This window comes from Chinchilla lanigera, unplaced genomic scaffold (genome assembly GCF_000276665.1).
Source record: "Chinchilla lanigera isolate Chin_1 unplaced genomic scaffold, ChiLan1.0 scaffold00015, whole genome shotgun sequence".
In the NCBI taxonomy this organism is placed as follows: Eukaryota; Metazoa; Chordata; class Mammalia; order Rodentia; family Chinchillidae; genus Chinchilla; species Chinchilla lanigera.
The window spans coordinates 13070527-13098284 of record NW_004955416.1 but is presented as its reverse complement, the minus strand read 5'-3'; the positions used below and the strand labels follow the sequence as shown (position 1 = coordinate 13098284).

At 45.2% G+C, this 27758-nt stretch overlaps 1 protein-coding gene and 1 long non-coding RNA gene across 6 annotated transcripts in view; one reads left to right on the top strand and one right to left on the bottom strand.

Moving 5' to 3' along the window:
* Window positions 1-27758, top strand: part of Adamtsl3 (ADAMTS-like 3) — a 314808-nt gene that overhangs the window by 34676 nt on the left and 252374 nt on the right. For all 4 annotated transcript variants that reach the window (XM_013512536.1, XM_013512537.1, XM_005381454.2 and 1 more), the window contains exon 3: window positions 9786-9905. In XM_013512536.1, coding sequence (XP_013367990.1) covers window positions 9786-9905 — 120 coding nt within the window. The remainder of the gene's footprint in view (window positions 1-9785; window positions 9906-27758) is intronic.
* Window positions 21714-27758, bottom strand: part of LOC102026423 — a 47903-nt gene continuing 41858 nt past the window's right edge. Inside the window, exons 4-6 of one of the 2 annotated variants that reach the window (XR_260376.1) lie at window positions 27608-27736; window positions 23469-23595; window positions 21714-22034 (exon numbers count right to left, since the gene is read on the bottom strand). This is a non-coding gene — a long non-coding RNA (uncharacterized LOC102026423). Of the gene's footprint in view, window positions 22035-23468; window positions 23596-27122; window positions 27198-27607; window positions 27737-27758 lie in introns of those variants that run through there. The other variant, XR_001233326.1, reaches the window with a different exon arrangement.

Genomic DNA, 27758 nt, shown 5'->3' with positions numbered 1-27758 from the left:
GGTCTCCACTGGAGCCCGGATGTATAGGCTACGAGTGCAGTGTGGTGTGCTGTCGCGCAGAGCGTACGTGTGGGAAGCCTGGAATACATGTGCACGCTCACGCTTATGTTTAAAACTTGTTTTTGGAGCTTTGTGAATACAGTAATCATAGCAGTAGCTATGTGTACGGTTCTGTGCCGTTTAAAGAGCACTACTGTATACGGCTATTTTACTCTGTGGTTCTGGGAAGCATAAGGTCCTAAGCTCCACTTCACCCCCAAGGACCTCCTGGTGAGGAGAACAGGGACAGCCTGGTCCTGTGCACTGGCTTCCTCCTCTGGGGTGCCCTCCCTCCCCGAGGTGAAGCAAGGTCTCCTGCTTTGCCTTGCATTCTACACCCTTCTTTTATCTTTAAGCTTCCTGTGACTGTCTTAGGCCCTTTGGGCCAGCGAGTGAGGTTTCCATGCTGTTCTTTGCTGGATCTTCCCTGTTTCCTCCAAAATAAGTCCTAATGGGAAAGGAATCGGGCGTGAATACCCGAGACCAGAAATGCTAGCCCCATCAGCCTATCCTGAACTTCCCTGCCTTACAGAGCAGTCACCAAACAAGAGAACAGTGAGGGCAGGAATGGCCAGCGTGGGCTGATGGGGCTGGCATTTCTGATCTCTGGTTTTTAAGGCTGATTACTTTCCGGTGAGGTTTTATTTTCTGGGAAACACAGTTACTTGGGTAAGGAAAGTGTAGTGGAGACCCTCCTGACAGTGGATGCCAGAGTTTCACTTTTTTGATCGCTGGACATTTTTCTGCTAAATTCACACCAAAAGTATGACTCCGTAATTTAAAAAAAATACAGCAAAGAAACAAAATTCCCGCACAGACATTTTCTTGCCTGGCCTTGCTCCTGCCTGGGGACTCAGGGACTCCTTTGGCTCCTGATCTAGGCAGGTGGAGAAGAAGCCCGGCCACGGGAAGGGTGTGCCTACAGCCACACAGCCCTTCTCCGACCTGCAGGCTCCCAGCTGCAAGTCTTGGCGCCCTATTTAAACTTGAGCATCCATCACCAATTAGAGCAGGTGTCTGATGTCTCCATGTTTGCCTAGGGTATGAATGTGATTTTTCCATGTATCCGGTACCACCGGTAACACAAACCCAGTGTTTATTTAGGGTTTAAAGCCAAGTGACATCTTCATGTCAAACAAATATGGAACGGTATGATGGTGCTTTAAACACTCCAGAAAATTATTTATAATTCCATGTATCATTAAGAAATTAAAATTATACTTCAAAATATACTGTTCTCAATCTGTAAACCTGTATCACATCCAACACACTGCTTGGATCCAGTATTGTAGCTTGCATTCTTCCTTTTTTAAACAACAGAAAGTATGTTCATAACAATTTCTTCAGCTGATTTATAGCTGCGGTATGGCTGTGTCACCATTGCAGGACAGAGGCTGGTGTTCACACCACCTTCTGCTTCTCTCTGAAGTCCCTCTGCCGGGTCATGGAAGATGGAGAGATGTCATTCTATACACCTGCAGCACTGACGCCCTGAGTCTCAATCACTGTCTTCCCTTTGTCTTGTTCAAGAATTGTGAAAAGCATGAGCATTCAGACAGCAAATTTGGCAGTTGGTCTGATGAATCCACACTGAACACTTCCTGCCCTGGGAAAACAAACCGGCTTATGATGAATATAAATGTTTTTGGAGTGTGTGCAGACAGTATACTTCTGTCTTTTTCTTCTCTGAGAAGGCTGCACTTGAAAGCCTGCACGATCTCAGCCACACAGCCAGCTATTTCCTGAAAGAAATGAAGCTGTGGGAGTGAGAAAGACTGTGAATAAACACGAACATGTCCCCTGTGTGTTCTGGACTTTGTCAGGTCGGGTGCTGTCTCACTGCCAAACCAGGAAGAACAGTAACACTTTTTTTTTTTTTGCTACTGAATTAATGCAAATTTGTGCATGATTAATAAGCACAGATTTGTATCATCCTCAGTAATAACCACACAGGTTGGCAACACAGGACACCACGTCCACATAACCAAGCAGTTGTGAACAGAGGAACGTGTAGTGCGCACGTCCATTGCGCTTGTGTTGTGAGGGCGTGGGCAGTGGCAGGCTGGGGCCATTGTGCAGGGTGGGATGGCAGAGGCCACCTTGGGCTTGGACACTGGATTGCTGGGCAAGCAGGTGACTCGACCTGGCCAGGCTGGCTGCAGGGCTGTGGGGACAGAGAGGTGCATGGGCTGAGGAGGGCAGAGACCCCACTACTGCAAGTAGAGACAGAGACTGCTGAGCCCTACCGGGCCCAGCCATGGGAGAGTATAGACATGTGGGAACCTCTAGGCAAATGGCAGGATGCTCCTATCCAGTTTAGAAAATCAGACAAAAAAGTGATTCCCTGGGGAACCTTGGCCACCTCAGCCTCCCTGTTTAGAACTGCAGTTTATGCCCTGTCCCCTGGCACTTCCAATTTCCTTTTCCCGTGACTTAGTGTGCAACTTACTTCTCTGTCATGCTCATATTCTGCTTCCCCTAATTTGAATCTGAGCTCCTTGAGAAATGTGGTTCTTGTCTGTTCTGTTGATGGCTGAATTCACAGTGTCAAAAACATTGTTGGGTGCATAGTAGGTGTTTAATAAACGTACACTGGCTGAGTAGGACCTGTGAGCCCCCAGATTACTTGGATACTCCATGCTTTTGGGATTCCCTAACCCCATATGGGGGTAAAATAAAACATTTATTTGTTTAAAAGACCATCATTTAAAAGACCAAGATGCCTTTTCTCTGTGAGAGATAATGATGAGTGTTAGTGGTGAAGAGGTGGTGGGAAAATACATATTCCACTTTAGGATCAAAGTGCAGATTCCAGTGCCCAGACAGCCGGGAGAGAATGTTCTTCCTAACATGGAGCTCCTTTCAGGGAGAGGAAGGAATTCTTGGAAGACATGACAAGCATCAGAAGATACTCCTCCGGCCAGCACCTTCCAAACAGTCCTCGTTACACAGCGGCTGCTCCCACCACCATTACCGGAGTCCCTCCGATGAAATGTCACTCTCTTCACTTCCAAATGCTGTGGCTGGGACAGGAGGCTGGACCAGGAGGGAGAGTAAGAGCAGGAGGCGTGGGGCAAGGAGGTTACAGGGAGTTGAGATGGAAGGTGAACACCTGGGTTTTTCTTAGCAATAGAGCCCTGTTTACAGAATATGATGTGTGGCTTTTTCCAGAGGTATTTTAAGGTGGATTTATTTCCATGTGACATTTTGCTTATTGCAGCTGTTTCCGATGGGTCACTTACATCAAGGTCTTCAAAAATGGATTTGTAAGTGAGGTTTTTGTGGGGAGGCTCTGGGGAAGAAGATCTGTTTTGTGCATACTGGCAGGGGAAGACTTGCTTTCCGCTGCCCACTTGGAGTAGTAGCCAGGTTTTAAAAGAACCTATGTGAAATGCCAGCATCGGTGGAGCTGGAGCCTGGGGTCTTCTGGGGTGGGCAGCCGTAGTCAGACTCTGGCCATGCAGGGCTCCAGGGGGGGAGGCAGGGACTGGGGTTGGCTTCTAGGAGAGATTCAAGTTATTGGAGCTCTTCCTTGCACAAAACCCAGTGCTCTGTGGGAGGCTCGAGGCAGCAGAAGGTTGGGCAACTCCATTTCCAGGCTCTGTCCTTTTAGGGAACTGGAAGGTGAAATCTGGTCCAGCAGGATCTTTTCAGCGATTGCTCTGGGTCCTTATTACCAGGGCTGATGAAGGACAGGATGTGGAAGGAATGGAGAGAAGCAGAGGAGAGGAGAGGAGAGGAGCGGGAGGAGGGGAAGAAAGGGGAGGGATGAGGGAAAAGGGAGGGAGAGAATATGCATGTTTGGTGGCAGCAGAAGTGGTATTGTGGATGAGGTTTATGAGACCCAAATCCCGTTTGCTGGATTAAATTCCAGGAAGGAGCTTTTCCATGTAAACAGCTCTTCCTGGGTAAGGACACCCGCAGGCCACACCTCGCTGATCCGGAGGGGTGGAGAAGGGCCTGCTGTTCATATTTCTTTTGAAAGATGACCTGCAGCCTGAAATTGGGGAAAGAGCCCCGGGCAGCCCTATCCCAGCATTTACAGTGGTGACAAGGACACTTTGCCTTTGGGCTCATGTGCTGTGGGGAGAGAGTCGTGTGTGTATGGGAGGTGGATTTGGGGCTCAGACAGTCCTGGCAGGCTGGAGTGTGGGCCACATGGAGAGTGGGTGTCAATGGCAGGGCATCTGGCAGTCAGGTGTCAGGTTTGGGCTGCAGCCATGGGCTCCCAGCGGCATGTGGGAAGGACTTGGGGCCTGCACTGAGCGTGGTGCTGAGGCCAGTGGTGTGGCCCATCAGCATCCCACTGCGGGGTCCAGAGGAGCCAGGTTGGAGTCACACTGTGTTTGCCTTAACTGCTGGCCACTTGGCTTTTGAGGCACACTGAGTGGCTTCTCTGTCACAGGAAGACCCACTTCTTCTGTGCTTCTCCTCATTACATCATTCTGAGATAGAAACAGAACCTAAGTGCTTTTCCCTACTTTCTGATTTCCTCTCAGTGCAACACTTCTGACACCAAGTGTGCCTCCCTCCTCACCACCTGGCTCCCTAAGGGGCACCAAGCAGTTCTGAAACCGTCTACCTGGAGGCAGCATCAGACTGAAGGTTAAGGGGCCCACAGGACTGCTCCCAAACTCAGACGCCAGTCACAAGTGATGTCACCTATTGCACTTTTGGCCCATGGACCATCAATCCAGTGTCCTGCTACCCCCTCCTTGGCTTCCATCGGTTTGCTGGGGTGGCCGATAGAACTCAGGGTACATTTTACTGCATCTGCCAGATTCTTCACAAAGAACACAATAAAGGGTACAGATGAGCAAACAGACGAAGGGACACACAGGGTGAGGCCTGGAAGGTCCCAAGGGCAGGCATCAGTGTGGATCCCTTCACCAGCACTCAGATGTGTTCACCAACCCAAAGCTAGTGCTTTTGAATTTTTGTGGAGTTTCATTGCCTAGGTGTGTGATGACATCACTGGCCCCCGGTACCAACTCAGCCTTCTGCTGATCCCTTCCTTGGAAGTTGGGGGATGAGACCAAAAGTGGAAAGTTCACCCGGTTGGTCCTAAGCAGCCCTGTTCCTACCCAAGAGTTACAACATTCAAACAAAAGATGCTCCCATCACCCAGAAAATGGCGAAGGTCTGTGAGCTCTGTGCCAGGAACCTGGGCCAAAGATCAAATGTCAGAATAAAAAATTCCCCTAACAATCCCATCAGAGATGCTCATGTGCATACACATGCACACACGCATGGGCATGTACATATGTGTATGTGTATGTGTGTGTGTGGGGGGGTGCTAGGACTCAAGCCTAGGGCTTCAAGCATGCGAGACAGATGTCCCACTTTCCACCCTCTACCAGAAGTTTAGCAGCTGTGTCAGGAACTGTGGTTGGAGATCTCATATATTTTTATTACATTACAGTTTTATAATCAATCAAACCCGGTCTGGAAGTTATTCTTGATTCTCTATACGGTATGGATCGAAGCTTAGAACACAAAATCTTGTCCTTGAAGCGCCATCCCACATTCATGTCCTCCTGCCGAACTCAGGGCTTCCCACTGGGGGTAGCAGGGAGAGACACAGCTGTATCCCCAGGCTTCAGGTTCAGGGTCCCCGAGATACTGTCTGGATTCCTCCTGCCCTGTCCCCAGTGGCTGAGCAGCTGTGTGCAGTGGCTGTGGGCTGACATGTTTGGCAGCTTTGCTCCCAGACCCTGGCATGGTGCCATGGGAAGATCACACACTTCCTATGTGTCCTTTCTCCCCCTCCTTTTGTCTGCCTCTTGCTATTTAAGGGCTCTGACCTGTTCGGTGATCCCATCTCATGAACACACATATGTCACTGAGACATCATGCTAGTTAGCAAGCCCCTCCCTTCTGGATGGAAATGTCAAAGACATCTTCCCAGTGGTGCTTGTTTTTGAAATGGACCCAGGCATTTCTCCTAACGGATGGTCAGGTTGTTCTAAGAATCCTGTCCACTGAGGCAGGAGGGGAATGGGACAGAGAGCTTTCCCTGGAGAGCTGGGAGTCTGTGTGTTGCTGCTGTGATGATCTGATCTCCTGGGTCTCAGCTTCTTCATTCGGAAAGGAAGATGAGTGGTACCCACTTCACGGGGTAGTTGTGAGGGCCACATGGCAAACGCTGGCTCACAGCAGATCCTCAGAACTTGAGATTCTTTCTTTCCCATCTTTCTTTTCAAAGGATCTCTGTTGGATCTGCATGTCTCACTGCTGCAGGAGAGACTCCTGCCTCGGTTGGGTGGGACTAGGCTGTCTCCAGAGTCTCCTGATTCTGCAGTTCTCCAATTCAGATGTTTGGCTTGCCAGGGTCTCCCCCTGTTTAAACATTAGAATCCCTGTGTGTGTGTGTGTGTGTGTGTGTGTGTGTGTGTGTGTGTGTGTGTACACATATGCTTGTGTGCAAGGGAAGGGATGGGAATCACCGAGGAGGGAGAAAGGGAAGATGCTGTTGTCAAGGGCATCTCCGCTGGAGAGCAGTGTACCACTTCAGGCTGGTTTGGCCCATAAACTGGCTAGAGTCTGACAGAGCCCTGTTGCTTTCAGAGAGTGAGCTCCCTGTCACTGAAGGGCATCTGGCAACATTTCTGAGGAAGACACAGGCTGGATTCGACAACCAAGAAGGTTCTTCTGGGTGCTCGAATTTCATAATCATGGATGCCACAGTACAGCTCTGCAAGACCAGACAGCCAGGGTGGTACAAGTGACCTCACAGTACCCCCATGGGGCTGGAGGTGAAGACTTGGATTGCAGCTGGGCTGTACCCTCATCTCTTGAATGAACGAAAACTGGTTCACTCACTGTCATTTTGATAACAAGAGTAAGGATTTTAATAGTCAGAGTGGATGTAAAATCATTGTCCAGTCAGATGGGGTGTGATGTGGGTGTAGTGAGAATCTGGGGGAACAGAGGTCCTTACGCCTGGCTTGGGGAGTGCCTCCCACCAGTCTTCACACCTCACCTCCCACATGTCAGGCACTGTGCCAAGCACCTGCTGTGGGGTGCAGTTCTAAGGAGACGCTGCTTGCAGACAGCAAAGTGCTCCAAGAGGCAGTGTCGAAATAGTCCTGGAGGAGAGACAGAAGCCTGGGATGAGTAGATATGGTCATTTTGCCAATCTGAATGTAAGTGGAGGGGGAACAAACCTATTAGAGCTTAAATGTTTGTAGTTGTTTTTAATCCTGCAGAGATGCAATACACATACAACTTGGTTGCAGAGATAGGGCTGTGCCATTACAAGTTGGCTCCAAAATATCTTGTCTATGCCCATCTTAGGACTTGCCTGCCTTGCCCAGAAGGTGGCCTTGGAAGCAGTGTAGCTCAGCAGTGAGAGAGGGAGGGAGCATGATAGGGACCTATGGACCATCTTAGGACCAAAAATCCATGGGGTGTAGCAGCAGGTGCTAGGAGGTAAGCATAGGGGAAGTAGAGGCCCAGACTTGGAATCAGCAAAGCGACATGGCTGGTGTGGACTGACATGGCCAGGAGTCTCCCTATTACAGAAGCTGGACTTCCATATGCATCCTAGACCCATCCCACTTCCTTCTAGGGCTTTCTTTCTGCAGTCTGCTGCCAGCTCCCTTGTCTCCTCTCGCTCGCTGGATTATTCCGCTGACCAAACAAAACACTCCAGCATCTTCCACCTCTGAACATCCACCTGTCCTTCCACGTGGCCCCTGCTGTGCCCCAGGTCCCTCTCCCTCCCTCGTCAGACCCAGTGCAGTCATCCCTGCTGCTGCATGGCAGCTGCAGAGCCCTCCTCATCCCATACCCAGTGGACCCTTCTCCAGACTCACTTTCCCACTTCCTCACAGCATTCAAGACAGCTGACTGCTCTTGGATGCTGAGTTCTTTTATGATCCATTTAAAAATTCTACTCTAATTGATCATTTTTTTTTTAACCGATCATTTTAATCTCTTTTGCTTTTTCTTTTCCTCATTTTCAAAGGGTGGAATTATTATTGTTTGTGGTACTAGGGATTGAACTCAAGGCCTCTGTACAGAGCCACACCCTCAGCCCTTTTTATTTCTAGTTTCAAACAGCGTCTTGATAAGTTATGCAGGCTGAATTTGGACTCAGAATCATCCTGACTTGGCCTCCCAGAGTGCTGGGATTACTGGTGTGCACGTCTCTCCTGGCTTCAAATGGTGGAATCATTAACGGTGCTGGGCAGGGCCCTCTTGTCTATGAAACTCCTTCTCTAGTGAGAGCCTTTCTCATAGACTGGCTATAGGTATATATAAATGTAAGTGCTGACTTCTGCATCTTCCGTCTCCTCACGGAGCTCCAGGCTTGCACATGGAACAATCATCTCAAGCTCTCCAAGTAGATCTCCCATCTCAAGCAGAGCTAACTGCCTTTCCCGACAGATCTGTTCTTCTCTCAGGGCTGTTTGTTCCTTGTGCTCCTTTAAACCTAGCTGCTCAAGACAAAAACCCAGCGTGCTTTGGAGGGGCAAAAGGGAGGAAAGAGGTGGTGACTCTTCTGCTTTTGATTCCTCACTTCTCCCCTCATTGGCCAGTCTGTTGGTTTTACTTCTTCCTCCATCTGTCTCCTCCTCCAGTGGAATGATGACTGTGCTGTTGAAATGCGCCTCTGTGGCTCATAAGCCTTACCACGGCCTGAGTCTTCCTTTCTTCTCATCTCCATTGCATCTCACTGTCCATCCTGAACCCAGCCATGCCGACCCTCATTCTACTCTTCAAACCCACGGACCTCATCTCCACATTAGGGCTCTTGGACTTGCTCTTCTTTTGGCAGAAATCCTCACCCTTGGATTTTTGCTGGCTTGATTCCTTCTTATGCTATAGGTATTAGCTCCAGCCTTACCCTCTCAGGGAGCCCTTGCTGACCATCTATTGAAAATTGAGCAGCCTTTCCTCATATCAGCTGTTTTTTTCCTTTGTAGCACTTCGAATTTTAATATTACTGCTTATATATATCATTACTTGCTTTACTGTGTATCTCTGCCACTTGAGTGTAAGCTCCATGAAAACAGGAACCTAATCTTTCTTGTTCCTCATTGTATCTAAGCCCTTAGAACGATGCCAGGCATGTGGTAGTTGCTCAATAAATATGCATTGAATGCAGGTCAAATGAATATAAGCATCCTATTAGAAGGTTCCCTATATCCAGGAAGCTGTTCTAAGGTGGCGATCTTGACTACTCCCACTCTTTGATAGATGAATCTGTCTGTGCCTCTGTGCATGATGACTAGCAGGTTCTAGCCCTGATTTAGGCTTGGGTGATTTTTGCTGTCTTTTGTGATGGTCTCTGTATTCTAAAGTTTCTATAACGAACATGCATTTCTGTTGTACTGTGGAAAAATTGTTTTCCAGTCCTTCACAAGTAATCATAATAGAGAAGAAGAGAGGAAGGAAAGAAAGAAAATTGTAGAAGTAATGGATTTGCAACAGCAAAACTTAAGCAGGCTAACTACTGTGTAGGTGACCTACTGAAAGCTTGGACAGCAGAAGGAAAGGCAAGGAGGGGAGAGAAAGGCAGGTGCCGGGGAATAATACCACCACCTGCAATGTGAGACGGACCAGGGTGGGCTCGGCCTGGCCTGACAGTGCTCCACATAGGCACCCAGTGTGCCCAACCTTGGCCATCGTCAGCGTCCAGCCTGCAGTGGCTGGACTTTCTCGGAGTGTCATTTTTGGACGCTGCCTCTCGGGGTTCCTTCCTGGAGACTTACTTGTGACCGAGTGACCTTGCCTTTCAGACCGCAGCAGAGAAGTCGCCTGGAGCTTACTTCCTTCCTGAGTTCGCACTGTCTCCACAGGGAAGTTTCCTTGAAGATACGACGGGGGAGCAGTTCCTCACGTATCGCTATGATGACCAGGTAAGAACACTGTAAAAGGACTTACCTTTGGCTTTGCCATATGCCAGTGGGCAGGACACTGTGTCTTAAAAACACCTCTAAACTAACCACATTTTCCTCGGTGCAGTGCTTATGCAGTAAACCCTTGACACTCTTAAGGGATCCCAAAGCCCCTAAACAGCCCATGCCGCACACAACTTCCTACACCACGTGTAGCTTTGGTTTTGGTTGGAGTATTTGCTTGAGAATCACTTACTTGCCCTTATTTCTGTCAGAAATATCTGATGGGTTCATTCATTTTAGCAATCACCAAACTTAGCATTTTATGCTAAAATTATTCAAAAGTTCTGGTTCTGATTCAGCATCACTTCCTTGCCCTCTTGGCTTTTACTTCGGTTTCTTTCAGCTTCACCAGCTCTTTTCTTTCCAAGCCTGTTTTCCAGAAAGGAACAAAGTGTGTATGCCTGCATGTGTGTGCATGTGCGTATGTCTGTGTGTTTAAGTCATTTCATGAAGGCTAACCAGAAAATAAGGCTGGACTTGGCTGATGCCTTAGTAGCATTTAAGATTATACACGCCTTTGAGATTACTTACAACTCATTGAAATAGAGAACGTTCAGCTGTGCCAAATTCAGAGGTTTCTAGCTGAGGAGCCTGAATTCCTGAGGTGCTGCAGCAGACCGGGATGGGATTTAAGCCCACGTGGGCCCTTGATGGATCCGGCAGATCTTGGCACCTACAGGCCCAAGTGGAGACCGGGAGCTGGGCATGATTACCTTGTCATGGCCTGTGACAGTGTGAAAGGAGATGGCCCAGCAATTGAGGCCAGCTGTGCTGCCCTCAGCTGTGTAGTCCAAGACCAGCACATTCTGGTTTGATTTGGAGAAGCCCTAGTTGGGGGCAGATGACAGCACTCACAAGAGCAGCTTAGCCTGCCAACGCAGGTTGATGGGAGATGTGACTGCGGTGAAAGGGACCAACTCTGGGGCTGGCTGGAGGAGCAGATGCTGGAAAGGAGGCGGGAAGACTAGAGTCCTGCAGGACACAGCAGCTGATGCAGGGTGGAGACTGGGGAATGGGTCAGTGGAGGAGTCCCTACCCAGGATGGAGTCCTCACTCAGAAGGGAGCACTTTGTCTCACCTGTTGTCCTTATCACTGAGACACAATACCTGACACCCACCACTTAGAGGAGGAGAGTTTATCTTGGTTCATGTTTCCAGTCTACGATTGGCCAGCCCCAGGGCAGAAACAGCATGGGGGAGGGGCAGAGCAAGGGCAGAACAGAGGAGAGCTGCTCAGGTCCTACTGGCCAGAAAGCAGAGAGAGATGGGAGGAGCCTGGGAGGGAGACACACCTTTCAGGTCATGCCCGCAAGGACTATTGTCACCAGACCCTGTCTTCTACCAAATCAGTCATTGGGACCCCATGGTCCAGTTACCTTCCAAAAGCCTCACCTTGAGTGTGTGGGACCCTTGGGGGACATCTAGTATAAAGCATAACACTTGCCTTAACATGTTTTCTCTGCAGCTAGGGTTGGGTGAGGGGCAGAGCTGTGACCTAGCAGAGTACCCTATAGGCATGGGTAAGATGAGACAATTTTTTTTAAGTCAGAAAATTTCAACATCCAGTCATTTTTCCAAGTGACTTCAGAAATGACTGCGTACACAGTTACCTGGGTAGCTGTAGGATGGACACTAATTCTGTATTTGCATAATGGAGCACAGGCATCTGTGCCCGCTTGCTAATAAGGTCTAAAATATTAAGATGCTGTCTTTCTCTGCAATGGAGCTTTTTAGACTGCCTATAATTTATGGCATCTTTTAATGCAGAAATCAATCCAATAGGTTTTCAGAGGAGACCTTAAGCAAAATGAATTGAGAAGGCAAAAAAAGATAAAAGAGAGTGGAAAATATTGAGCTATGTATTTTATAATTAGAGTGGTTAATACCTTCTCTAGATTTATAGGAACATCATATTTACTATAATAACAATAGAAAAAAACTAGAGAAAGAGGAAAACAAGCATCCTCAGTTTTTTCTAACACAGATCTTAAAAGTGTGTGGTTATGCGAATTTCACTCAAGGACATGTTTCAGAAAGCCCCAGTGATGGGCACACAAATGCACTCTGCGTCTTCCCACTGTGAGCTTCCTTTACAGGAAAGGAACACAACTGAAGACAAGCCAATAAAAGCACCAGCCCCCTCTGTTAATGGCGGAGAAAACAGGCCCTTGTGCTAAGTGAAGTGTGTCTCCTGAAGGGACCTCAGGATCTAATCGGCCGGGGACTGTTCCCAGCACCCAAGCCCCAACTCCCCTCCCTGTGCCTAACATTTAGGTGGCCCTATAAGGTCAGGGAGTTTCTCAGGCACAAGGAAAAAGATAGAACTGATCAAATGTATCAAAAAAAATTTTAAAAGGCCCTTTGGTTGTGCATGAGAAACACTGAGATCAATTAAAAGCCAAATCTCTGGAGTCTACCACTTTGCACTTAAATCCAAGTTCTGCCATCTTCTTTGCTGTTTGACTTTGGAAAAGTTACTTTCCTCCCCTGCATCTCTGTCCCCTCAGGTGTGACCTGGAGATGTGGATGGCTAGCACCTCTCGTGGTAGTGCTCTGAGGTCGCAAAGGAGATAATTCACATAGGTCCCCTTGCTCAGTACTGTGTTAACATTTGATTTAGCTATTATTATTACTAATAATATTATTTGCAAACATTCCATTCTCTGAATCTCAGATATGCTTATGCTAAAGAAAAGGAGTGTATTTTCTATGCACATCAGGGGACCCTACACAGCATTTTAAATTAATTTTTATTGAGGGCTAAAATGCAGTAAAATGCATACATAGCTAAAGCATAGAACTTGATGAATTTTAAAATATTTCTACACCTACGTAACCAGTACCCAGGTTAAGAAATCAAACTCGTCCAGCACCTCGGAGGAGCCACCATTCTGTCTCCTGTCATTGTCAGAGGTTGGGTTTGTCTGTTTTTATTTTTAATTTTATATAAATGGAATCATCCAGCACGTACCCGTTTGTGTCTGGCTTCTCTCACACATCATTATGTCTGAGAGACTCAATCAAGTCCTTGGACCCAGCATAATATAGGATGTAAAGTCTAGCAGCCAGTCGTGCTCTTCGGAACAAATTGTCTAATACTGGAACATACTGCAGCAGGCCGGGGGCAGGCAGGGTTGCTCCTGCCCAAAAATTCCCAGACCGTCCCGGCGAGGCTGGCAGGGTGGCCGCAGAGGTTCTGTGCCTGGTGGGGTGGCGAAGGGGGACTGTTTTCCAGGGGTACTCTTTGTTTTACCCCAGCCGGAAGTCGGCGCAGGGCCAGCATGAGCTTCCGGGACTGCAGCCCTGCGGTGCTGTTCTGTTGCCTGGATGCTCACCTGCAGTGTCTGTCGACGCATGCGCCTGAGCTGCTGTCTGCCGCTGCAGCGGCCTTAAGCCAGACTTGACAACCTGCTTATGCAGTGAGGCTGAGAACTGGTTTCTAACACTGTTTGTGCAGACATGGGTTCACTAGGGTCTTCCTCCCGTTAAATACTCATTTGATAAAATGGGAAGCAGGTGGAAGGTGGGGAGATGTCAGCTTTCTTGGACAACCCTCGTAGGACTTTTAAAAAGTATTTTATCCTGGGCATATTTTCATGAAGACCTTCGGGTCACTCTTCAAATGGCTCCTGGATTAGGTGCCTGGAAAACTAATAACCCAGAGGCCGGTAAAGCACAGCTGAGATGTAGGCTGTGTTTAATGAGACACATAAAAGCCACACCGTGGATCATTCAGGCAGCCGAAGCAGCTTCTAGTGAAGCCAGCTGGGGAGCAGTGTGGATTAGTGCAAACAGGACTAGGCAGGCAGCTCACTTCTCCTCCCATCACCAATTAGCTTGTAATTTAGCAGGTATTTGACATCGTTAGATCTAGATTCTTTAGCTGTTTTAAAAAACAAGTGACTGTGTTTCACGATCAGTACTCCTTCCATTCCAAAACCGCCTTTTCTCAAAACTACAAATAGAGTATTCCGCATTGTAGAGTGTTAATTGGATCATGCTGATGGTCCAGGCCCTCTTGCCAGCAACACAGTGAACTGTTGCTTAGAGAATTACAGAATTTTACAACTGGTGCAGACTTTGGCCCAAGCACTCCTTTTAGAAGTCAAGAGGACAGAGGCTTTGTGCAAATGACTTACTCAGGGTCATTCAGGTGGTTATTTGAGAAACTAAGACCATTACAGTCCCAAACCTTGGCTCCCCAACTCTAGGATAATCCTGGCTGCTTCTTTCAGAAGAATTGCCTAGAAAATTATATCTTTTTCCAAAAAAATCTTGATTCCACTCTTAGGGTCTGTAGCTCTTTGGGGCCCTTAGTAGACCGCAGAGTGTGATTTAATGTTCATGGGTTTGCTTTACTGGCTCATTCTCAGCTCCTTCAGGAATGTGGAATTAGCTATGCTAATAGCATCTTATAAGCACATCACTCCTCCTCAGTTTTCAGTAGAATCACAATTTTTTCAGGGTAGGCAAAACATGTTAGCTGCACTTACAAATGTCAGCTTCCCATTGGGAAGTGTGTGTGCAGATGAAAGTGTCCCAGCACTTGAGTGGGGAGAAAGCGTTAGTTTGGGGCAACTGGCTAAGAAGGCTGTGGCTAAAAAAGTTTTTAGCCAACTAGGCTCCAGGGAGGATTCTTTAGTCATTCCTCATAGTGATTTTGGAGTCCTGGCTCACTGAGGACCTGCCCATAGGCAAATAGCTGAATATTGGCTGGTCCTATGAAGCAGTGTCTCAATTCTGCACTTTGTCCTTTGTCTCAGTGTTTGAAAAGTGCCACTGTCACTGTCTGCCTAGGTCTCTTTCTGGAAAGGAGGGTGATGCTGTCTTTGTCCATCCTTGACTTACTTCAGCTCACTGAGGACTTAAGTGTGGAGCGCATTGTGGACCCTCGTTTACACATCTGTGACAGGGTTAGTGCTTCTCAGCAAGGTGTCATTTAGTTTTAAAGTTCAGAAACTTTTTGCACAAATGTATTCCTTCTTTTTTTGCTTCTTTCCTTTCTTTCTCTCTCCCTCCCTCCTTCCTTCTCTTCCTTTCCTCCTTTCCCCCTCCTTCCTTTTCTTCCTTCTCTCTTTCTAAGCATTTGTTAGGTGTAGGGAAATGTGGGCAGAATGCCATCCAGACCTAGTAGATCTGTCAGAAGAGGTCTTGGTTTTAGCCCTGAGAGAATCTCAAATTCTTTGATCTTCCTGGAGCCCTGAAATCATTAAAAGAAATCTGTCAGAATGGGCTTCCTCTTCATTGGCAGCTACAGGGTAATAAAGGAGGAGCAACACAGGCTTAGAAATGTGCCTTGTTCTGTCGTCCTTGGGTTGTCCTTGTGCATGTACCTTGGTGTGGTGTTGACCTTGCCATGTGCAGACCATGAGGCACCAGGAGGCAGGAAGAATAATGTGAGTTCCATGCATGCGTGGCACAGCTGAATGTTTAATGGTGGCTTCTAGTTTTCCAAGAATTAAATAAGGCTAAACCCCACTTGAGTAAGCACAGAACCATTTATAAGAGAACCATCTTGATTCCATGTTGGAGGGCTTTGACATGTGCATCTATGTAGGGCCCATCATCCCTTCTCTCCTGTACACTCTTCTCTCTTCCATAGATTCCAGGGAAGCATCCCTGACTAATTTAGGGTTTTGCATCTTCTTGGCCATGTTTGAGTAGATTTGAAGTTTTTCTAGATTTAAAATGCTTTTACTCATACTGTGATTTACCCTTGCTTTCAGTGACCACCATACTGTCCCTCCACCTCTGGTGGGGGGGAATTGGATCCAGGGCTTTCTCACTCAGCTATAGCTCCAGCTCTTTTTCATTATTTTTAAAATGGGTCTTGCTAAGTTGCCCAGGCTAGGATCAAACTTGCAATTCTCCTACCTTAGCTTTCCAGAGTGCTGCAATTACAGGTGTGCACTACCATGATCAGCTTCTCTTACTCATTTTTAACTTTGAAATCTAACTTGTGATATTTCTTTCAGCCATTCCCCCACCTTAAACAGATATCTTAATGTGTACGAATATCAATTAGTTGCTTGAAATCGCATCCAGATTCTGATTCACATAATTCTGTGTTCGTACCAATCTGTGCTTCTAAAATCCTAAGGCAGGACAACTTCCTAGACTTTTCTCTTGGATGTCACTGATTGCCTATTTATATGATGTCTTATTTCAAAAATGCTTTGCCAGTTTATGTTTTTTTAAAAAATATTTCCGAAGTTAGGGAGGTGGGGGCTGGATGTGTGGCCCTAACAGGCATCTGGAATTATGGCATTTCAGAGCTGAAAGGACAGTGGGCTACTGGCTATTCAGGTGAGGAATCTGAGCACTGTAGAGGGAACAGAATCTTGTCCAAGATCAAACAGCCAGGCAGTAGCAAAGCTAAGTGCCTGTTCTTTGCCCTTAAGCTCAGTTAAGACATTTTTACATCTAATCTGTGGGCAGGAAAAGAATGAGAGAAATGTTTGAATGAATTTTTAAAACTAGTAATAATAATGTATTAATAATGAAGTCTTTGTGTAGCCTTATTTCTGAACTTCTTTTAAATGTCTTTTTTTCTTGTGCTATTATGCCAGACCTAATTTTCCTTTTCCCTACTTAACTATTGATTTATGCATTCTTTCTAAGGAGAAGAAATCTGTTCACTGTGAGTACATCCTTCTCAAAGTAACTTCTTCTGAACTTTCCATGAATATCCTGGCCAGGATCTTCCTTGTGGTTAAACTGTTGGCAGGCCTCAGAAATATCACTTGAGGCTTTCAACTTATTTATGTAATAGTTTTTAGCTTGGAAAGTATATACCAACTTCTGGAATTCCTGCTGAAGATGGACATAGCCCTTTGGCCACAGCGTTTTGCTGTTTTCTTCACCGATCACAGTGAACCACATATGTGTTCTCCACATGGGGGACTTGCTGTGTTGTTGCTGGCCTGCATGCGCCATGGTTGTAAGCAGCAAGCTATTTGAGTTCGCATAGATCATTCCTTTGTTGGTGAGTAATCTGGTCGAATGTAGTTACGCTGCTTAAGTGCTCCCAAGATTTAGTGATCTGATAGAAAGCAAGCTTATGGAAGAGGAGAACATATTAACTGGAATGGTGTGTACACACATGGACACTGGAAGCCCAACAGTACGTGCTGTTCTGGTTGACTTTGGGGCATACAAGTTCTGAAATACTTGTTCTGAAATAATACTGGGCATACTTCACTGCCATTGAGTTTTTCACAAATTGGTTATTTCTCAAGAATAAAAAAGTCAGTCTGTTTGTAGACGTTCAAGATCTGTCTCCTAAAACTATGTAATGTTCTCTTTTAACGCTGACTTCCTAGACTCTTTTTTGGGCTACCGGCGCTTTTTTGTATGAATTTCACCACCCAGTACTCACCATTTAACCCATACAGTAAAAGTGATTTTTAAAAATCCAGTCCCCCACTAAAAATCCCACGCTGCAGTCCAGAGCTCTGGGAGACAGGTCTTGTCCACACGGGGCCCCTGCTATCTGTCTTAAGATCATTTCATGGTGGGCCAGAGTGACCCTTGGAAGATGACATTGAGAGAGAACCTCATCTGCGATCAGGCCAGGCCTACTCCGAGATTCCCACAGCCTTCGGACACTTTGGGACTCTGTCATTTTGAGCAGCTCATCTTTATTACCCGTCACCTCCAGAGGAGAGGCAGCAAGTGTGCTCTCCTCCTCTCCACATCCCCTCTTCTCAGCCACCCCCGTGTGCCTCATGCTGATTCCTCCTGTTGTGTCCTTTAATACTGACCCCCAGTACGACTTTCTGTTGTCCTGTCATGCTCCACAAAACCCCGTGTCCCAAGTCCCATGACCTGCGTCAGGTGAAAACTATTTGCCCAGGCTCGTCACTGCAGAGGCTGCGCACACCTCGCGGCACAGCATTGTGCAGCGGGCAAGGAGGTTGGTCTTCTCTAAGTCCTGCTGCTGCCTCCTGGCTGGTCTCGTCCTCTTCCCTTAGTGCTCCTAAGCCTGGGGAGGTCATGGCATCCATCTACACCAGTGAGCTGAGCCTTCACCAAAGACTTAGGACTCAGTCATCACGTTTGCCCTTTCCTCCAAAGTCCAGCCATGGTCCTGAGGATATTCAGGGATTGTAGACAACCCACACTTCAGTCCAGTCCCCTCGGGTCTGGACCTCTCTGGCTCCCGCGACCTTCCCTCATCTTCCACTTAAGCTACCCATCACATGTGTACAGTTTGGATCTTACCATTCTTCAAACTATCTGCCTTGGCGGTATTAAATTCCTGAAGCCTCCCTCCAGCCTCAGTCCCCTCTCCTCACCGCCCCGTGCTCACTCCTGCTACATGCATACTTTTGACCTCAAAGACATCCAGTTTTCTTTCCTCGCAGTTTCTCTTTAGGTCCAGCTACCTTCCAGCATCTTTAGGTCTCCTACCCACGTGGGGTCTATCAGCATTACCCCCTTCTCACGGGCAAAGTTTTCCTGGGGACCAGCCTAGTGGAACCCTATGACTGGATCTGAACAACTTAGTTGCTTTCTCTCTCCTATGCTCAGATGACCTTCTGGGCCGTACTGAAGAACCCAACCATGAAACGTAGCCTCATGTAGTGGGACGCCCTCAATATTAGGATTGTCTCTAGTTCTTTATTTTGACTTGCTTTCATTACGCCCTTGTATTAAATAATTTCTCTATTGCTGAATGCATATTTCTCATAAATGAATGCCAGTCTCATATTCTGTTGTGGTCTGTCCTCAACCTTGTTATTATTGTGTATGCTTTCTTGGGAAAATGCATGGCTTTGGATGGGAAACTGGACTTTAGGCTGACTGTGAGGATAGAAGTAATGGCAGGTGGAGGGCTGGATGGAAGCACCTTATGCCTTTCTCTTGCCCAGGCATGAAGCAAAGGTCCACAGAGGTAAATAACAGAGGTGAGATGATTTGCTGGCCTGGTCAGAGAGAGCCATGTCAGGCAAGAGAAGACTTCCCTACCTCTCTCCAGGCTGAACTTGGAAGGGTTAGACGTAGAAGCAATAATGGAATTTATTCCCTGTCACAAGGGATTTGAGACATTATGTTTTGATTGGCTTATTTGGAGTTTGGAAATGCTTCCTTGTGCTTGGTCAATGCTGGCCTGCATCACAGAAGTGCAGGCACAGTTTGCAAAGAGGTTCCGGGTGGGCCAAGGCTCCATGGGGCTCAGGTCATTCCGTGGACGCTTTCGTCTGCTCATGCTTGGGCTTTCCACACTCTGGGTTATGTTTTCCTGGTTGGGGACTTTGTGCATCTTGAGGGCTCTTCCTGATGGTGGAGAAGATGATGGCTCTTCCATATGGATGCCTATGGGCAGGTAGGGAAGTATCATGAAAGCACCTGTGATACTATTCTCTGTGCTGAATTACATTTCATAGTACTCTAAATCTTAGTCTTATGTAAACCATGGTGGGGTGACCAGCTGTCTTAATTTCCTAGGATGGAGACAGTCCCAGTTTCTTTCCCACCTCTAAGCTTGTATTCCATGGTTCCTGCTTGGGTTGGGATTCTCCAGAGATGCGTGGTCCTGAGGGTGCAGGTGCTGCTGCTGCTGTTTTGTAAGGCATCCCAAGGACAAAAGGGGCAGAGGTGTGTAGCTGTGGGACACCCAACTTGGCCATTCTGCCTGTATTGCCAACCAACACATTTTCAGGTCAGGTATTTTTAATGAAGTTGCTGCATTTCTATTCCTTGCTTCAACTCTAGCCTTGCAACAAATTGCTTGGGATTTTGCCCTCTGATGTTTATACCTTCTTCCTCTTTTCTAGTATTACTAGCTATATTTGTTCATCTTCAGCTCAATTGTTGCTTCCTCAGGGGAATCTTCCCTGATACCATCCATGTCTTCATTCCTCCTCATTCCCTTCTTCCTTCCCTCCCTCCTTCACTTCTTCCCTTCTTTCCTCTCTCCCTCCTTCCCTCCCTTCCTCCTTCTGCCCTTTCTTCCTTCCAGACCTCCGCACTGTTTCCTGTAGCATTTTCTACCTCCTAGCCTTGGTGGGTGATGGGGCAAAGGGGAAGATGGATGGGTTGACAGCGTGCTCTCAGGTCTGTTTGCACTTTGAGTGCTAGTGCAGGTGACTTATTTATCTAGGCAGCAAATCCTGTGGGCCTGCTGCATCATGACCTGTTTCAAGAAAATACAACCCAAGAGTTGAGGTTTGGATCAATTTCAGCAGTGACACTGAAGGATGGGCCTTAATATTGCCTCTTCCCAGAAACCATCTCCGTTGTGTTCATCATTCTGCTCATGCACAGACGCATGATTATTTTGGACAGGTTTCCAGTTCTGAAAGTTAGTCAAGTGTGGTTGCTCACACAGATCCATTGAGCTGTGTGGAAATTAATGTGCACAATATACACCTCCGTTCCCTGAGCTGGATAGTACTATTTTTCTGCCAAGTCTTCCATCATCCCCTTTGAAGTCCTCACATCACTTCACTCTCCTCTGCTCCTAGCACAGAGATTCCTTCTTCTTTTGTCTCTGTCCCCAAGCTTTGTGCCCCTGAGGGGCAGAGACCATGTCTTCTCATTGCCATTGCCCCCACACTCCACAGCCCGGCACAGAGTAAATACACAGTGAACATAGGTTTGTTTAACATTATAGCTTTTGTCCAAAACCTCAGGTGCGACCTGGTGTCCTCCTCTGATGCAGCTCGGCTCTCAGACCAGCATTGAAATCTCCACACAGGTTGGCCTTGAGTTTCTCTCACATCGGGGACCCCTGCAGTGAACCCCAATCTCCTGCAAGGTGTTATGGCACACAGTAAAAAGAAAGAGCAAGAAACAAAATGGTGACGCAACAGGGATCTGGGATGGCCAGTTGTTCACAAGGAACAAAAGGCCGTGAGGCAGCCAGAACTTGGTATTTGTTGATCGAATTCACACTGAGGAAAATGGTGAGGGGACTATGGCTAGATGTGCCAGGATAAGTCCTTAGGCAGGCAAGGCTTGTAACAGAGGAACAAACATTCTTTTCCAAAGGGATGGAATAGCGGATTCAGGTTATGGTTAACGAGTAACCTGTTTTGTGTCAATTCTGGGAAGGAATTTTCTCTGCAGTCACACAGGCCTCAGCAGAGACATTATCTCACATCTCAGCGCCACGCTCTCATGGCCCACTTCTCTGGGCTCAGTGGTGGCCATCGGTGAGGAGCAGTGCTAGCCCAACATGCCGCTTGCTTCCATGAAGACATCCTTGGCCAGGCTGGCTATTCAAACTGAAAGCCTGCACCACTTTCAAGTAAACGCAGTCACATTGGTGTGGGGGGGAGGGTGACATGGCAGTCCTCTGTAGCTTCCCTTTCCCCAGTTTCTCATGGTGCCAGTGCTATGGTCACGCTGAATATCAAACCCTGCCCCTTCCTGTCTGTCTGTGCCAGGCCGCTGCATCAAAAGCTCTTCACTGGCTACATCTCCTGTGATACCTGCCGAGTGGCTCTCTCTGAGGTGCCCTCTCCACAAGGAGCTTGCAGGGAAGGTGTTGGAGGACAGCAGCTGATCCCTGCTTATGGCTCCAAAGCACCCTCTAGGCATGGCATTATTTACAAGGCTGTCTTATTGCTACAGCTAGAATCAGAGCAGTGCTGGAGCTGGCCTGTGTGACTTTTATATGAACCTTTGTGGACACAGAATAGCTAGATCTGTTTTCAGGAATGATAACACTAGAAGAAATTCTAGTTAAAACTTTATCTTTCAGTTCCCTTTAAGGAATAAAGTTCTTAACAATGTTAATTCTCCTTTGTCATAATAAAGAGCCATCCTTATTTATCGGTGTGTTTATGTTGTGTATTGCTTGTTTATGCATTTCTGTTTTCTACTGTCTGCCTAGAAATGTGAGGAAATAATTCTCCTAAATACCACAGGTCCGAAGGTCTGGATAAAAAATCAGATTGTTCTTGGTTTTCGGACACTGCTGTGCTTCCTCTTCTCAGCTCCTTTCCCAGCGGAGGGCACCAACAGGGACAGTGCTCCTAGAAATTTGGATCAATCCTGCTTTCAGCTCCTTCCCTCTGGGATTGAAGGATAACAGTCTTTAATTCTCCAGAGATCCAAAAAGTTGAGTGAATTTTCTTCCTTAAGAAAAAGCAAGACCTTTTATTCCAGAGCTTGTTTTTTATTTGGCTTATGGTACATTGAGACATATGCATTAAATAAAGTTATGTTGTATTCAAATATATTATTAAATGCAACTGTGCACTATTTAAAAACCTAATTCTGAGAACATGATTCCCATGAAACCTGGAGTTGAGACCTTTTGTGCTTGACACCCATTCTGAGGGCAGCAGTGGGATTAAGGAGCTAACGTTCATCCACCCACCTCTCAGAAGATAAGGACTGAACTGTACAGTATGCCAGGAGAAAAGAACTACAGACACAGTTGTAAAACTTTTATAGTAATGCTCCCACCGGTGATAGGATTGGCCTTGCTGTTCTGGGATCGTTGCATGGGTCGTGTGGGGTAAAGCGAATGCACAGTGTAAATGTGATCACCTGAGTTTCTTATTTCTGTTATTCTTGGTAACCTACATTTCTGGTATGGGAGAAAGAGAAACAAGTGGAAGATGGAAAGGCAAAGGGCACCGTAAGAGGGTCCTGTGACATTTCTCACATTTTAACAGGAGGACATGTTTGAGAAGCATTGATTTAGTAGGTGGTGAAGAAGGGCATTTCCATCTTCAGGACACGCAGAGGTTAATAGAATGTGCCAGTGAGTGTCACAATCTTAATCGCCATGTTAAACACCAAAATACTTTTTATGACAGAGAGTAGACCCAATGGCTGGCAATGAGAGTGTTACCACTAGCACATTTTACAAGTTGAGTCTGTTTTGTGTTCTAACTTGAAGCAACTTTATTTCCTACCATTTTACAGGATAGTACTCTCATAATATAAAATGTGTCCTTGACTCAACTCATTTAAAGACATAGATTTATAATGCCATGAATTTGGTACAAACCTTTAACTGAAATGTTTTAAAGCCTGTCTTTTTCTTAATGTTAAGTCTTAAACTAGTCCACTTACAGTACTTAAGGTAGAAATGCTTTATTAAGTTTTCCAAATTTTCCTGTAAAATTTTACAATAAGAAACCTAGCTGGGTACTGTGATGCAGGCCTGTGATCCTAGCACTCTAGGGGAATGAGGCAGGAGGATCACAAGGTGGAGCCCAGCTTGGGTAACTTAGTGGCTTAACAAGATTCTGTCTCAAAATAAAACATAAAGAATAAAAAGAGCTGGGAACATAGCTCAGTATGAAGGCGTTAGTTTCCACAAGGGGGACAAAAAGGAAACCTAAAAAATAAATGCACAAAATAATTTATTCTTTCTCAGATTCAGATGGTAAATATAAATGCATAACATAATTTATTCTTTTTCAAATGCAGATGGTACATATAAGAAGTCTTCTTTCTGTGCAGTTTAATGGTGTTTGAGTTTTTAATTTTTTGTCATACCTTAGTTAGAGGCAGCAAGTGTACTTTTTACATTAGCAAATCGTAAAGTGCCCTTACCTGGGCTGGGACAGCCTGGCAGAGCCAGAGGAGGTTGCCCTGAAGTTCCGCTTTGTCTGCCAGATGTGATCTTGGGGGTCTGTTCCACATCTCTTCGGTCTCACTCTTGCCACACAGCACAGGAAACCTTGTAAACAACAGAGTTCATCAGACACCTCAGTAAGCCCCCGACATGAGCATTTCACAGTGTTGGGCCTCTCGGTCACATTGGTCAGCTGTTCACAGGGAGGACTGCAGGGACTAAGGCTCCAAAGCCCCTTAGTGAGAAGATTTGTAAATGTAGAGTCTCTCCCAAGGGTCTCTGAGGGAGACCTCTGTTCAACTCCTACTCAGTGTAATAATCCACTTCGGCAGGTTAGTCTCATTCAGGCGGTCTACACAGTGGGCTACCATGGAGCCTCAAAAAGGCTCTGCAGTTGAAGGGAAGGGAACCCCCATTCTCTTAAAGCTCTAGATGTTCCACCTCTCCAAAACTCATTTACACCGAGCAGCCCAAGAGATGTAAAACACTAGATGATTTATGTTTTTAAGAAGCTATCACCTTTATGAAGATAGTTTAAGATTCAAAAGGCTGCAGAGGCTGAGATGAGCTGAGACTGAAGAGAAGAAGGATATAGTTCCCACATGAAATCAAGAAGCAGGAGGTGTCATGCCTTCTGAATTCACAGAGAAGTGAATTACTGAGTTCCAGAAGAAAAAGAATAGATGTGAAGGAGATTGTAGTTATGTTGGACAGATTTCAGAGATTCAACCTATATACTCTGAAAAGAGAGATCAGAGAGGAGAAGAAATTAAATAAATGCTGTAGGATATCTTTGATTTATTAAAGGTCTTTGTGAAGTGAATCTAAAAACATCACTACATATATGACAGTCATAAGATGTATTGTCTTCTGGTTTCAAACTTAAAGTTCAGAAACAAAATATTAAAATATATAGAATTTAATGTACACAACATCCTCTGAGACTAAGTAATCTGAACAAACACTAAGAAAAGATGTTTTAAACAAAAAACTATAAACTCTTAGACAATGTAAAACATTATTCTAAAACAATAATTTATATCAGATTTTTTTTTCATACCGGGAATCAAACTCAGGGCCTTGCACTTGCCAGGCAGGCACTGTACTGCTGAGCTATATCCCCAGCTAAAACAATAATTTATAAAAGAAGAAAGGAAAGATATAATTCACACTGTGTAGAGAAGAATAAAAATGAGAATATTTATCTCAGAATTTGTCATGTAAATATAATTTATACTGAGGGCTAAAACTAACCTCAATTACTTTCAATAAATATAAACATTTAATATCTTTAATAAGTGATATTGAAACTATTTAGAGAAAGTTAACTTAAATCTTTCCCGCATGCCATGATAAATTCCAGATGGATTGAAGGTTAAAGAAAAATTAAACCATAAAAATATAAGAAGACCGTAACAGTAAATATTTCTCAAATTTCTGATGGAGAAGTTTACCATGGATGGAAGGCAGAATGTGTTGATGGGTTTGACTACGTAGGACACCTAAAACATACACTTGTCAAAAAACATTTAAATAAAAATTTGAAGTAAAATGATGTATATTAATTGTGTTAAAATATTGTATAAAAGACTTTGCAGATAGACAAGAATTAATAATAAATGATAAAGGAAATAATTTACGATTCTGAAAGGAAATCAAGTGATTGATTAACAATCACATGAAAGATTCAATTTCATTTATGATGAAAAAGTTGCAGAACTAAGCAATGACCAAATAGCATTTACTCTGCCTAGCATTACTTTTTCTAAAAGAGGAAAAGTTTGAAAGCCTGTTGCTAATTTTGATGGAAGAGATTGGGCTTCTAAGGTGAGGGTCTCAGAAATATCTCTGCTTTTGAATTCAGCAATTACCTTTCCTGGAAATTCCCCCAACATAATATTCTAAGTAAAAAAATGCTTTATGCAAAAACACATTATTATTTTTAATATTTTAAAACCAGAAACTGTCTGAATATTAAACCCTAAGAAAATGACTAAGTAAATTCTGAGATTTTTAGATAGAGTATTATAAATTTTTATTATGTTTCCATTTTTGCAGTAATGCAGGAAATGCTGTCATATGAATGATATCCTTATGTTTAAAGATCAGGTCACAAATTAATATAGTAAGTCTCTAATTTTATTCATATGAAGACAAAAAATTTTTAAAAACCTCAGGAAATACCTCAGTATGTTCACAGTGGCTGTCTTTGGCTTGTGGAATTGTGGGTGTTTAAATTTGTCTTTTAAATGTATTTTTCAGGTTATCTAAGTATGAGAGTTATGGCTTGTGTTAAGATGTCCCCCCAAAGCCTCCTGCAGTCATAGTTGGGGATCTTCAGAGGTGGATCTAGAGTGTGTGATCCTGGGAATAAGTGTGTGATGATGGGATAAAGGTATATGATTACTAAATTAGTCCACTGATTGGTTTTGGCATAGTTCTGGGTATGGAAAATGGGAAGTTTCACCCTGGGTGTGAGTGCTACCCGTGCTAAATGTAGCCCCTCTGCAATGCCACCCTGCCTTGGAGCCAACCAACTTTGCTCTCAAACCTCTACCAACTGTGAGCGTTTTGCACTTTAACTCTGGGCATTGGGTATTTTGTCTCAGCAACAGGAAAAGTATCTAAGGTGATGAATACAGATTACTTATATCATTAAAATAGGATATTCTTTCTCAGTAATGATGAAGGAGCACCCAAAGGAACCTTTGTTCCATTTTGCTTCTATAGAGACTTTGTGTTCCCGTGAAGCCCACTTCTTTCTTCCTTTCTCTCTCTTTTGTTTGTTTTCAGAGCAGACAAGTCTGCAGTATTCAGCCTTAGGAGATGCCTGTGTGTTTGGGTGTTTGCTTTACCTGTACAAACCCGCATACACCTGTTTCCCTCCTTACACATTTGGGTGAAATGATATTGTGAGCCGAATATATATATATCTTAGTGCTAACATCAATCCATAAGGAAATCATAACCTGTTTTACTTATTAAAGTTGCTGATGTTGAATCATTTAATACAATATTTTTTCTGATTGAAAATGGTGTAAAGAATTTAGGTTGATATTAGTCATTTTCTCATTGCTGGAGTAACTTAAAGGAGTTGAGGTTTATTTTGGCTCATATTTTTAGTCTGGGGTCAGCTGGCTGCAAGGCAAGAGAAGCAAGGTGGAAGGGTGTGGTGGAGGAGAGCTGCTCATGTCATGGTAGCCAGGAAGCAGAGAGAAAGGAAGAGACAGGGAAGGCGACATCCTTCCAGGTCACGTGCCCCATGACCCATTTCTTCCCACCAGGGCCCAGCTACAGTCCGCTGTGGTGCCCCCATGATTCAGTCACCTTCCAAAAGCCCAGCCTATAAATACGTGAGGCCTTTGTAATCCCTCTTGCTTTTTTGTTTTTGTTGCCTGAGATTTTGGTGTCACATTTGAAAAGTCCTTGCCAAGGCCAGTGTCAGGGAGCTCTTCTCCATGTTTCCTTTTAAGAGTTTTACAATGGTTGAAGGACTTGCATTTAAGTCTTTATTTTGCGTTCATTTTGAAGTTTTGTAGAATCCAAGAAAAATGAATAAAAACTATCACCACACCTGTTTGGATGTCTCTTTTCAAGAAGACATGAGATACCAAATCTTGGTGAGGGTGTGAAGAAAAGGGAAAACCCTTGGACTCTTGGTGGGCGTGTAAACTGGCAGAGCCATTATGGATAACAGTATGGAGGGTCTGAAAAATAGAAATAGAACTACCTTGTGATCTAGCACTACTTCTAGGCATAGATTTAAAGAAAATAAAATCATTATCTTGAAAAGATACTATGCATTCTCATGTTCACTGTAGCATTATGCATAAGTCCAGATGTAGAAATAAACATTAAAGTATGAACAGATAAAATGCAATACAACATATACTAACAGACTATTATTAAGCTTTTAAAAAGAAGGGAATTCTGCCATTTGCAACAGCATGAGTGGACTTGGGGATTATTATGCTGAATGAAATAAACCAGACACAGAAATAAGAACATAATATGATTTCACTTACATTTGGAATCTAAAGAATATATAGTGACAGAAAATGCAGGGACAGAGATAGATACTGGGGAAAGGTTGGTAGCGGTACAAGATTGCACTTACGCAGGTTGGGTAAGGCTGGAAATCCAGTGCACAGTATGGTCACTGTAGCTTGTAATGCTGTGTAGTGTCCCGGGAAAGTTGCTGTGAGGGTGGATTCCAGGTGTTCTCACTTGTAACCCTCACAAGTAACTATGTGAGAAGATGTGTGTGT